The sequence below is a fragment of the Rhineura floridana genome, chromosome 2, assembly GCF_030035675.1.
Source record: "Rhineura floridana isolate rRhiFlo1 chromosome 2, rRhiFlo1.hap2, whole genome shotgun sequence".
Lineage (NCBI taxonomy): Eukaryota > Metazoa > Chordata > Lepidosauria > Squamata > Rhineuridae > Rhineura > Rhineura floridana.
In genome coordinates this window covers 32,264,831-32,278,504 of record NC_084481.1, presented here as the reverse complement: position 1 = coordinate 32,278,504, position 13,674 = coordinate 32,264,831, and the positions used below count along the sequence as shown (strand labels likewise).

The 13,674-nt window shown below is 44.2% G+C and overlaps 1 protein-coding gene across 1 annotated transcript in view; it reads right to left on the bottom strand.

The window, feature by feature from the left end:
• The window catches only part of TFPI (tissue factor pathway inhibitor), a 117,728-nt gene that overhangs the window by 64,966 nt on the left and 39,088 nt on the right, over positions 1 to 13,674 (bottom strand). Inside the window, exons 3-6 of the mRNA XM_061612686.1 lie at positions 10,023 to 10,169; positions 8,631 to 8,685; positions 8,463 to 8,520; positions 282 to 450 (exon numbers count right to left, since the gene is read on the bottom strand). Of these exons, the coding sequence (XP_061468670.1) occupies positions 282 to 450; positions 8,463 to 8,520; positions 8,631 to 8,685; positions 10,023 to 10,169 (429 nt within the window). The remainder of the gene's footprint in view (positions 1 to 281; positions 451 to 8,462; positions 8,521 to 8,630; positions 8,686 to 10,022; positions 10,170 to 13,674) is intronic.

Here is a 13,674-nt window from a genome sequence, read left to right as displayed (position 1 = left end):
AGTGTCCGAGTAGAAAGCATGGGACAATAATTTATTTTCCTCAAGCACTACAGAGATTCCGTCTTTTTGCCACAGCGCCCCTTTACATTTAGACGCACGTAGAACAACTCCTCGGAGGTCTACATGCAGAGACTTACAGTCTTCATTTCTGTATCTAACACACGCTGAGCAGATTTAAAAAGAACCACCACCACCAATCTGAAATCCACCTGGGAGGTGGGGAAATGTTTATCTAGCAAAATAAACATTTTTAAATGGACCGAATATTACTAGTTACTCACCAAGCAGTTTCAGCGCCGATTGAACGTTGCCCCAAAAGGGGGAATTCCTGAGGGAATGTTGTGCTTGCTTCTTCCCCTTTTGGCTCCAGAAGGTAATGCCTTGGGGGCAGAGGGGAAGAGAGAAAGAGAGAAGACAATAGGAGAAATGTAATTGAGCTTGCTGCTTGAGCTGTTAATACAGCTGCAACAGCCTGATGTGACTGCACTGCTCTGAGGTTGCCCTTCTTTACTCTGGAGAGGCGTTGGGATTCCAGAGGATCAGCTGCAATGAGGCAATAGCAGAGCTTCCTGTTTAGAGCACAGTGGCCCTGCCTGCGTTCAGGATAATTCCCCACGCTATCGCTATAACATGCTTTACAATGTATGGGAAACACGATGAACAAAGTCCGTCTGACTAAGTTCAGGCTGCATTCACAGATGTCCCCCCCATTCCCTAAAGAGTTAATGGAAACAGATCTCTCGTCCCGTATGAAACACTGCATTTGCAACATGTTCAGACTTGGGTTGCTTGCTGCTAGATTCCATGAATTCCACTTTCCCCTAGTTTATCGGAGACTGTTTGTATTTGTTAGAAGCTTTGCATAGTAAAACACTGTTCCTGTTTTGCCTTTGGGGAGGATGTTGGGGGTGTTTATTAAAATAAATGCAAAGCATGTACACCCACACACTTGGAGTTCTTCTGGTTTCGGCCCCAGCTCCTTATGTTTCTAACTGGACCGTGGCTGCATTTTAATGCTCCTGCTCATGCAGGCAGATGCATTCTGGGTCAAACAAAATCTATGCATTTAACATGTTTCTTTTTTTAAAAAAAATGCAGCAATGGGTAAGGATGGACGAATCTGTCAATTTTGGTTTCTCTCAGTTTCTCATCTTTCCATTTTTAAAGTTCTCCACATTTCCTCAGCAATTTGCTTTTAAAAAAAGTCCTCATGAAAATTCAACAGCATTTTCATGCAACTTTCTCCTACTGTACACATTTTTGTATGCAGTTTTGACTAATATGCACATTTTTTTGCAAGCAGTTTCCCCTATCATAATACATTTTAATATGTTATTTTCACTGATGGGCATGTATTGTTATGCACACTTTCCCCTAATACATGCATTTGTGGACACATTTGTTGGTTGGATAACTGCATTGCAAAATTCAGAGAAGTGCAAATTTTGAAGGGTAATTGTTTTTCAGTTCATGTACGGGTTTGAGAAATGTGAATTAGGTAGTTTCTCATTAAAACGAATACAAAATTCTTTCCCACTGGTAGGGGATGGGCAACTTTGAGATGGTAGATTTGAAGTTCAGACGCTCATCATGACAGTCCCATAGCCATATCCCAAAAGGATTGATAACCATGCCTCAACGAGAGTCCAAAAATCTAGGCAGCTGTGTGTGTGAACCAACAATAAAGAGCAGTAGTAGATAACCTTAGCACGATGAACATTGTTATAATGTTTCTACTTACTGATGTTTTAATCTATGTTTTAAAAGTTGTATGTTGTTCTGTAAGCCGCTTTGAGGCCCATAGTGAAAAGCGAGGCATAAATTCCTTACATAAATAATAAAATAACATAACATAATACCCATTGTATTCAGATCAGCTGACGGTCATAGAATAGTGAGCTGGCAAAGGGTGATGTAGTGTTTGGTATGTTGGACTATGGCAGGGAAAACTTGGGTTCACATCCCTGCTCAGCCATGAAGTTCATTGGGTAGCCTTGGGCCAGTTACTGGTCTGGTTTGCCCACCACACTAAGCCAAACCTTGACTTAGTACAGACCCGGAGGCTGCCAGAGAGTAACATGGGAAGGTGGCTTAAGACCATTGATCCATGTAGCTCACTATTGTTTACATTGACTGGCAGGGCCCTCCAGGTTTCAGGTTTCATCTCTCAGCCCTACCTGGAGATGCTGGAGCTGAACCTGGCATCTTCTGCATGCAAGGCAGATGCTCTGCCACTGATCTATGGCCTTTCCCCCTAGTTTTGCTTCTCTCTGGTCCTTTTTGATGCTATGCTGCACTGAACTGAGCTAACGTTTGGCTTCCTATGTTGTCTGAACTTGGGCTTCTGATTAAGCTCTCCAGTCTAATCATAAACTGTAACCAGGGTTTTTTTCTTGGGACTTAATGGGAATTTCCTCCTTGTGCAAATGGCAGGTGAGGGAAGCCTGATCTGGATCCGTACCACAGTGGGGGGGCAAAGGGTTAAAGCCCCCTACCCACATTCTAGTGTCCCAACCTGGATCCTCCTGCTTCTGCCATTTGTGTAATAAAAATCCTGCACTTGACGGTAAACCACATGATTCATCATGTAGTTTGGCCTTCAATGTACCTGATATAAGGGTTGGGCTTAGCCAGCCCCAGTATTATGGGAGGAGTTTAGAGAACGGTTTCTCCGACAAAAGTCAGAAATGAATGTCAGTTTCCCAAGGATCCTCTGGAGTAGAAAGGATAGCATGGTAGCTGGCATTGTGAAATCTACCGCTTGCAATTCAACAGAGCTATTATGGTTTAATATGGCTTGACTTTGAGCTCCTGTTCTTTGTAGTTGCAGAAATGAATGTGAAAACTAGGATGGCAAAACAACAACAAAAACCCTGTGGCCCTCCAGAGGTTGTTGGACTCCACTTCCTGTTAGCCTGAGCCAGCATGGCCAATGGGCAGGGATGATGCCCTTTGTAGTTGAACAACACCTGGAGGGTCACAGGTTTCCCATCCCAGATTTAAGTGAAGGAACATGGTGCTTTAGGGATGGAATGCAATGCTGCAGTTCGACTCACTTTAAGAGCTTTTGATTTAGCAAGATGCCTCTATTAGAGTAAAGAGAAGATGATTTTTGCCAATACCTCCTTTCTGCTGCAGACCCCTGTGCTACCCACACATGAAAATCTGTTCTAGAAGTTTGGGGAACCCTCCAGAAAAGCAAGGGGCTGCAGAGAGAAGGAGAAAATGGAGAAAAATCTCTTCCCCATCTCTTACGTTAGCTGAGGCATCTTGCTGAATCTTGTGAGAGGAACAGCAGCATCTGATGCCACCCTGTCCTTTTACATAAGTAAAATGTAGAGAGGTCTCTGCCCCCAAACAGCTTACAATCTGAAATAGAGGGCATGGGGGAGGGAATGGAGAAAGTAGGTTCAAGGATAGTTAAGGACTCAGTGTGAGCAAATGCCATTAAACTTGGTTACCACTATAATCTTCGGAAAGCTGAGCAAATGTTAAATGAAAGGTCACATTTTCAGTAATAATATTTTCCTCTTCATTCCCATTAACTGAAGGTAGAAGGAGTCTACAAAATAACAGCACAATTCAGCAAGAATTGGCAAGGTTAGTTATTTTATTCAAGAACATTTGTCCACACAAACAATTCTTCCACAAGCGCCTTAGAAAAAGCACCAAAGAAAAAAAGGGATTGTGTGTATACAGCTCACAACTGAAACAGGAAAACTGTAAGAGATAGTTTTTAAAACCTGAATAAACAGAGGCCCTGTGATCTTGAAATATTTTTCGCCTCTCATCATTTTAGCCAAGCATCTGCAGGATATATATTACACATATGGTCACATGGTCATAGCAGGGAGTGAAATATTTATTTTGACTATATATGCTGATCTCCAGTATATGTATGTGTGTGTTGGGTGTGGGTGTGTCCTGACAAATAATAAGAGAAAGGCAGAGGATAAATTCCTTTGTGTGAACATCAAGCGCAGAGTGCAAGGCAGAGGCACCATTTCAGATCTCAGTGGGATTGGACAAGATTCAAAGGCTTGCCATTGGATATAACTCAAGATTATATATATATGTTAAAAACACATCTTAACAATGTTAACATACAGTTCAAAAAGTCACACACACACACCCCTTTTTGACATGCATAACTCATATACAGGACCATTTAGGGAGCAATTCTATGATTCTTTGAAGAGAGACTGAGGGGCAGAACGAAGATGCAGACCTTCTTCTCCACAGAGAAGGGTTGTTGTGCAGTGGTACAGCATCTAATACTCTCTGCTATTGGTTCTGCAGATAGGACCAGAATCACCATAACATGGTGCCCCCAAATCCCAACTCACAGATCCAGTCTATAAAGGTACTGTGGCCAATGGTACTGAAACCACTGAAAGTCAAGGAGGATCATACTCCCCCATCTCTCTCCTGAAAAAGGGATTCAATCAGGGTGACTAAGGCTATTTTGGTACCAAAACTAGGCCTAAAGCCAGGTGGAAATGTGCCTAGGTAATCCACTCCTGTAATCATGATGGATTGTCCTTAAGGATGATGTTTATAGAGAGAAGGACCAGGAGAGTGCAACCCTGGTCCTTCTCTTTGATCTCTCAGCAGCTTTCAGTATGATTGACCATGATATTCTTCTGGAGCGACTCTGTGGGATGGATATTGGTGGCACTGTGTTGCTGTAGCTCTGTTCCTACCTGGAGGGTCATGTCCAGAGAGTAGCATTGGGAGAGTGCTCTTCAGCCCCCTGGTGTTTATGCTTTGGGGTGCTTCAGGGCACTACTCTCTCCCCAGTGTTGTTCAACATCTATATGAAGCCTTTGAGAGTGGTCATTAGGAGTTTTGGAGCAAGGTGTCATCAGTACGCTAATGATGCCCAACTATTTCTCCATTATATCTGAGTCAAGCCCTGGGCTGGTGCCTGGATGCAGTGGTGGACTGGATGAGAGTCAATAAACTGAACTTGAATCCTGGAAAGATGGAGGCCTTGTGGGTGGGTGATTCCTCTGTCTGGGAGGTAGGTCAATTGCCTGTTCTGGATGGGGTTGAACTCCCTCTGAAGAAGCAGGTATGTAGTCTGGGGATACTCCTCCAGGGAGGACCTCTTAAAAAGAGAAAACCACTGCTTTTTTAAGGCAGTTGGCATCACTACCCTCTTAATGAGTCATTAACTACCCTCTGCACCTGGCCTGTCCGAGTTGGCTATATCTTACAAAGCTTGTTGGGCAAAGGTCAAGAGAGTCGAACACTTATAAGCCAAACATAAGTCCATGTTGCCAGGCTGCACTAACTGACTTCATCTAATGAGACAGTGTTCTAGATGCCTCCCTCAGTCTGCATCAATTGTGGCATTAAGGTCAGTGTGATTGCAAGCAACTTTGTCCTGAAAATGTTTTGCAAACATGTCATAGGGTTCTCAGAAGTTCTCAGATTTGGACCCCAACCAGTCCATGAAGAAACCATCATAAATACAGAAGGAGAAGAGATGGAATCTCAGGGCGCATAGATGATGCAAAAAGCAACAAGCCAAATCAAGAAAAATGGAGGCTGACACAGGACTTTAAAGCCATCATGTGCTTTTGCATGGTGGCTGCAGAATGTGCTGCGCCCCTGGTTCTTATCCTGCAGCTGCCAAGTTTCCTAAGGAGCATTCTATGGGTGACTTTATCAAAACCCTTTTGTAGCATGCAATGCAGCATTTACTGGATCACATACTATCATTCAACAAAAAGTGCTAGAAGCAATATAACACAATTTCTACCAATCCTTCCTAAACAAGGCTTGATCTTCCAAGTGTTCAGATTCCAGTCTTGGTGCTTTTCATTATTTTACCTGGGATAGAAATTATGCTGTGCCTGCCTGGCTGGAGAATCTTTGCAACCACTCCTGCAGGTGAGCATGCATAAGACTGCAGCCGAAGGCACGCACACATGCACACACCCACACACCACACAAGCCAGAGGTTCAGACCTGCATTTGAGAAGGATTCTCAAACACAAGTCTACGACACTGTGCAGGAGTAAAGGCAGCTGGAAATGAAAGTTTCAGGGGAAAAGCAATGGGCAGGGATTAATGACCCCCTTCTTTTTCATGCTATTGAGGCTTTGTTACAGACAACTGTAGCACCCACTATAGTTTGCTTCCAAGTTCTAACTTCCTATATATTTCATTGTCTTAATAAGTAAAGGTATTCCTTATTGTCTGTGGCCCTCTGGTGACAGCTTTTAACATCACAGGTATTTAACTCATTTAAAGATATCCAAGATCTCCCCTCTTTTCTATCCAGACCACACAAGAATTACATGCAAGCTAAATCCTGGCAATGTGGGTTATAGCATGATTCTTATCCCTAGTTCTGCTTCTACTTAGTGCCATCTATCCTAGTGCATACTTTTAAAAAATAGTACATATTCAAAAAATTATACCTAGTGTTGTCAAATTGGCTTATTAAATCGAAAGAGACAACATTAATTCATAAAATCTACAATCAAGCAGTCTGAACATTCTAAAATGGTGTCACCATAGCAGTTTGCTGTAGATTTCTGTCTGATTCTCTGGTAACCAACAGGGTGCTCTCCATATGTTGTTGGATTACAGCTCCCATCAACCCTTATAATTGGACATGCTGGCTGGGGCTGTTGGGAGTTGGAGTCCCAACAATATCTGGAGGGCACCATGTTGACCACCTTTGGTCTAACTAGGGTTGCCAGGTTCAGGGCCTGAGAATGATCCTATATCTTTAGGAGAAGAGAAAGTCAGCCAAGTGCAGGTGTTCTTGCAACCCTGTAATGGGAAAAACCACAAGGTGGAATTCTCCCTTCCCCCTGCACAACTTTTAAAGATACAGAAGACCTCTTGGTTACCAGGCCCGGCCTCTAAGAGGTCTCTTCTGTATCTTTAAAAGTTGTGCAGGGGGAAGGGAGAATTCCACCTTGTGGCTTTTCCCATTACAATGTTGCAAGAACACCTGCACTTGGCTGACTTTCTCTTCTCCTAAAGATACAGAATCAGTCTCAGGCCCTGAACCTGACAACCCTAGCTCTAACTGATTGTGTGGCTGGAGGGAGAATGGAGAGACTTTGCTGTGGGTATTAGAAGATCAGAACAGCAGCCAAAGAAGAGGATAGAGAGGTAGAAATGGTTTAATATAGCTGTGTGTTCTACTGCACATTTTACCTCAGATCTGCACAAACAGGTGAAATAGGTTCAATGATCTTTTCTATGTGGCAGGAGGACAGATGGCCAAACTCCGCAAGGTGAGAGAGGGTAATGTGATCATGGGCTCTGCAAGAACAATCTGAGGCAAGAGTAGCCAGTGTGGTGCCCTCCAGGTGTGTGGACTACAACATTGGCCATGTTGGCTGAAGGCTGCATCTGATGAGAGCTGGATTCCAATATGTTGGGTGCTCCTGATCTGAGGGATCAGGGACAAAGTTACAACCCACAGTGAAAGAATAAAAAAAGGCAGTGTCCAGTGCAGTGGTGGCAGGCATCTAATGAAACTGGAAGGGTGGAAAGAAGCGAGACCAACAGTAGTTGGAGCCAGAGCCAATGACAGACAGAGGTGCCGATAAGTAAGAAGGCAGTCAGACTTCTTGAGTGCTGCCTTCAAAGGCAGCATGATACTCTTGGGGTACTGGGGTTCCGCCTGGCCTTTGAGTTGCCCAGAAATCCATCTCTGGAATCTGTATGCATGTGGGAATGTAGGCCTTGTCGCATGTATTCTTTGCTTCGTCTTTTGTAATGCTTATTGTTCATTATCATCATTGTGTTTTTTTCTAATTACAGTTCTAATCGAAATGATATTTTCTTGTCATCTTAGTTATTAGTGGGTGTTTTTGTTTTAGCATATTTTCCCAGGGTGGATTTATTGTGTCTCCTGTTTTGGTCATGGGGCTCCAGTAAATGTCTGAACTTGCCACCCTCTGGGGTCAGCCCTCTTAATAGTGGCTCCAGGCCTTTCTCCATCAAGTGGTGGTATGCCTCTGAATTCCAGTTGCTGGGAATCACAAGGGGGGAGAGCGTTGCTATGCTCAGGTCCTGCTTCTGGGCTTCCCAGAGGCATCTGGTTGGCTACTGTGAGAACAGGATGCTGAATAGATGGCCTAATTCAGCAGGGCTCTTATGGGTTCTTAGACCCCATATTTTTATCTAAGAGCATCACTGTGAGATTAAAAATGAGTACAGTGAATACAATTATTTATGTAATTTGGCTCTCCCTAGTGCTTTATCTAAATTGCCTCATTCCATGGAATAGGTTTGTACAATGACCCATTTTCTTAATGGCTGCTTAAAATCACTCCATTTACTTCAGAAATGTTCCCTGGGCTAGCACAGAATGGAAGCAATGAAGCAGATGAGCCAAATATTCAAGGCACAATATTCATGGTGTTTTACCTTTATGTGGAATGTCTCTGTATCAGTAAACATAGTAAACATCCTGGGTAAGAATTTACTGTGTTTGGAACTATATCTGCTGCTACTGCAAATATGCTCCGGTAAGATAAGGACAGCCTGGAGCAAAAAAAAAAAAAAAAAGCTTTCTACAAACGTAGCACAGTCCTTACTATAATAACTTCCATTGATTTCTATAGGACTAATGATTCAGGAAGTGTGCTCATTACTTGGTGACCACTTCATCAAGTTGCAGCTTGCATGTGTGAATGAGGCATCGCAGATCTAAGGCCAAAGGCACAACAGCATACCCCAGCCCAGCTTGCACAGTGGACAAATTTTGCCCACACCTGAGATCAGGGGTAGCCAACATGGTGACCTCCAGATGTCATTGGACTTCATCACCCATCAGCCCCTGTCAGCATGGCCAATGGTCAGGGGTGATGGGAGTAATAGCCCAAAACATCTAGAGGGCATCCCATTGGGTACCACTTCTTTAGAGGGACAGATGCACTTGAACAAGCTGGGCTGGCTTTGCTGCCTTTTGTAACCCAGTCCATTGAGGTGTGGATAGGGCCATGGTTATTGGATTCACTGAATCTCCCCATAGCCACGGAACCTGTCATGATAGCAACCTGCCCAACGCTGCCCTCCCAGGATTAGCTAGTTCCGGTGGACCCTAAAATTCTCAGAAGGAGAATTTTTGTTGAGGGCCGAGCGCTATACCCCACATACCTTCACTGCGAAGGTGGGGAGATTTCAGGGACTTTGTGGATATACAGTACTCACACATAGACAAAGATTGTTCTTTCTTTAAACAATCTAAGCCTGCTCCAAGTGGCTGTTGGGCTCTGATCAGCAGCCCAAATGCCACTCTCTTTAAAAATGTGTGCTGGAATGTCCCTAGGATCAATGTCCAGTGGGCACAGCCATTTCCCCCCCAGGAGTGGCTCTGGGAATGGCCCTGTGTCATCCTGTAGTGCAGTGGCTCCCACACGTCACCACTTGTAAAGTGCTTGCGGGTCTTGGTGGACCACTTCATGATTTTTCTGTGTGTCAAAGCAGTCGTAATGCACCATGTTAGATGCTGTATGATTTTTAATTGTATTTTTATTGCTTCTTTTATTTCTTATCTATTGTATTTTATTGTATTACAATTTGAAAACACGATATAACAAATCAAAACACATGAATATGAATGTTTCATGCAGACATGGCACAGACTGCCTGAATGAAGCTCATGGACCACTGGTTGTCCAGGGTCTACAGTCTGGGAACCCCTCCTGTAGTGTCATTCCCAGAGACATTCTGGTACCCATTTTTTAAAAGATCTGCAGCTGGGTGCTTGGAGCCGCAGCTTAGCTTTCTAATGTTAAAAGAAAAAAAGCATAAGAACAAAAGAAGAGCCTGGCTGGTGGAACAAACCAAAGGCCCATCTCGTCCAGCATCTGTTCTCACTGTGGCCAACCAGATGCTTCGGGGAAGCCAAACAAGACCTGAATGTAATAGCACCCTCCAAGAAACAATCAAACGAAACCAATCCTTGCTACCTTGTCAGCTGAATATCTTCACCATCTATCCAAACATCTGTGCCCCTAAACTTCAGGAGGGTTTTCACACACCTGAGTCTTTCCAACGTGATGAAAAGGGCTGGGCTGAAGTCCTGCCATTTTGTTGTTGTTGCTGCCGGTGCTCTACTGTACCAGGTAGTTGGGGGGCGTTGAGGCTTTCCTGCAGGAATCGGTCACACGTGGCATGCTCAGTGCAGGCTGGAGGGAAAGACAAGGCATAGGGGACAATCATGGGCATTCAGAGACTTCAGGGAAGTGAAAGGAGGCTTATCCAAACCAACTTTATTAGCTCAAAAGAAACCTGGGATAAAGAGCCTTGATGGCTTTAAAGAGCCCAACTCTTTACTGCCTCAGGGCTAATGATACTTGAAGAGACCTCTCAGCACACAAATCAAGGCATCTGACCTATAGGTGGATTTGCTTCTCCTGCCAGGAGCATGGTTTCCTAGGTCTCACCTTGGTAGCAAGTGTGCCCATGCTGAAGGGGTGAGGTTTTAAGCTGCAGACCAGACTTTTAAGTAAATAAATATTTCTCCCATAGTTTAAATTCACTTATTGTGTCCTATCACGTCTTCATTCTGGGTTGTGTGGGGACAGTGCCTATTTAGCCTCAAATCACCTCAAGTTCAGGGCTTTCCAATGGAGTCATTCCAACATTCCACTGTGAGTCATCATGTGATCCAGACAACCTTGAAGCACTTTGGGGGCAGGAGCCAATCCTGGGCTTACAACACTCCGTAAAACAGGGGTGGCTAACCCTTTTTAGCCTGGATGCCAATGTATACTGGATACAGGCACACCCACCCACACACACATACAGACCATAAATGTACACTCATCATCCACCCATACAGCGCATACACACACACACACACCTATTTTTCTTCACAATTGAGTAAGAGACATTGTTTCTACCCTCCCTGCGGCACTCCGATGGAAAGGGCAGGGAGAGGGAAGGGGAGATACTTCTCAAAGGTGAAGAGAAATAGGTGTGTGTGTGTGTATACTGTATGGGTGGATGATGAGTGTACATTTATGGTCTGTATGTGTGGTGTGTAAACTACTAGGCTTTACCAGCCTTTTTGAGTGCATTTTCAAAGCTGCTGGAGGATAGGAAAAACCTACTAACCCAATGTTGCTGTTGATGCTTCCATGTTCAACCCTCAGAACATGTCTGGGCATGCAAAATGCACTCCTTCAAAACCTCGCCCTATTGGTGCGCGATTGGGTGACGTAGCTGTAGAGGGCTCAGTTGTCCCTATTGGGCTAATCTGGAGATGGAGTTAAAATAAACTATTTTGACCTAAGGGACTTAAACCTCTTCATATTGGTCCCCTGGAGAGCATGTGCTCGTAGAGGGGTCACATGCCCCTATAGGGCCAATCCAGGACCCCATTTTGAGTAAAAAATATACCCTTTGGTCCAGTGGGGTGCCACATGCTCACAGGGGGGGGGGTCACATGGCTTCTGTTTCTTGGATGGGACATCAGAGATGGGGCTTCTGGGGGGCGGGATATCCCGTGAAGTCATTGGGGGACTGGAACTTCTGGGATGGGATTTCTGGGGTGGGATTTCCGGTGAGGGATATCCACTGATGTCATCAATCAAACTCAAAAGGGGTGGGTGTAGCAACTTGACAGGAGGTGGTCTTATCCACTACTGGTGCTATTGGGAAAGGGTGAAGAAAACATACATATCTAATGAGTTATTGTTCTCTTGACACCCTCAGTACATGATAATTGTCGCTTCCAGTCAAACTGTGGACGTTTCTAGCTGCAACTATCATATGCTCATGCATATACAAACACAAGAAGAGCCCTGCTGGATCAGACCAAAAGCTCACCTAGTCCCGCCACCTGTTCTCACAGTGGCCAGCCAGATGCCTATGGGAAGCCCGCAAGCAGGACACGAGCACAACAGCACTCGCCCCACTTGTGATTCCCAGCAACTGGTATTGGACGAGGGAGAACACAGACATCATGGCACGAGTGGCATGGCAAGAGATTCCAAGAAATTATGTTTTTTAGCCCTCTTGCCAATATTTACAGGTTCTAAAACATTGCATAAGGATCCTTTTGTGCTTTTACTGGTGGCAGTAGGAAGAAAACCGCAAAGGGCTGAAAGGTACCTCCTGCCTTCATAATCTAGGGATGGTTCATGAGAGTATAGCATATCACCTTAGCTCAGTGGTACTCAAACTTTTTTGGTTCGCGGCGCACTGTAAAACATATAAAAATATTCTGGCGCACTTTATGTACAAAATTAAAAATATTTTAATATATTTTAAACTATGAATAAAAATAAACTATAGAAAACTATTACTTACCCTATACAAATGGGTTTCTTCTCATTTTTAAAATATACTTTCATAATATTTGTGGCACCTCTTAGGGCGCACCAGTGTGCCTGGGTGCACCGTTTGAGAATCACTGCCTTAGCTGAGCAATTAACACATCACATCAGGTTAGTTAGTTAGAGGTTTGGTTCAACAATACTCTGTAAAAATGTGGTTTCTGATGCAGACCCTGATTATTGTATTAGTTTGCCCCTCCCACCAGCTCTCCCTCCTCCCCGTCTGAGCAGGAGGAACTTGGGGAATGGTAGGTCTTGAGACTGCATGCTACATAGGGAAGCACACATATCTTTGTTTCTAAAACAACGTCTTAGTCTAACTGCACAAGCACCCACACCAACACTGTTCTAGAGAAGGGCCAGGGCCAGCAACTCACTGTCCATGCCTGTTTTGCTCTAACACTACTTCTGACTGTCTCCAGCCTAGAGATGTGAAGGCCCAGGCAAAAACTAGAAAAAACTGGAGGGGATCTTTTTAAACCCCCCATTTTGGGAGGGAACCCCAATGGTTTTCCCCCTGAATTTTTTCCTGGGCCTTCACGTCTTTATTCCAGCCAAATCTGGACAATAAGTACAAAGATACAGGAACTTAGTTTCCATAAATGTCCTCAAGCTTGATCTACTATTTAGCCTCATACCCCCTCCCCATGGCAATAGGGTTGTAGCATAGGCTACCCCCCCAAAATCTCCAGGCCCTTCCCCCACATCATGCCTGGGATCTGACAGGGAACCTGTGGCCCTCCAGATATTGCTGACTATACCTCCCAGCATTCCTGACTTTTTGCTATGCTGGCTAGGGCTGATGAAAGTTGGAGTCCAACAACTTCTGACATTAGCAGGTGCCTTCATTGTACTCTTTTTGGCACCTTCTAAAAATATTTTTGTTTAGTCAAGCCTACCCAGGCATGTAGAAGCTATTATTTTTTACCTATTTTTAAGTCATTAAGACAGGACAAAGATGCTGGCAGAGGTGTGTATATTTTTAGGCTTTAGATAGTAATTATATAGCTGGATAGCTTTATGAAGCATCAGTTTTCAAGTGACAGTATTTGCTTTTTGGGTAAGGGGCATGTTTACTTAGGGATGGAAAGAGCTGTCAGTTTGGGTTCTCTCAGTTTCTCATTTTTCCAATCGTAAATTCGGATCTCCACATTTCTGCAGCAATTTGTGACTTTTTGTAGGCCATTTTGACTACAGTAGGGCCCCACTTCCCGGCGCTTCGCTCCCCGGCGTTCTGCTAATGCAGTGGCTTTCATTCCCCATTTTAAAGCCGATTTTTGCACTTTTGCAGCATTTTCGCATCATTTTCACGCGACGCGCCTCATTATACTCAATGGGGTTCTGCTTTACG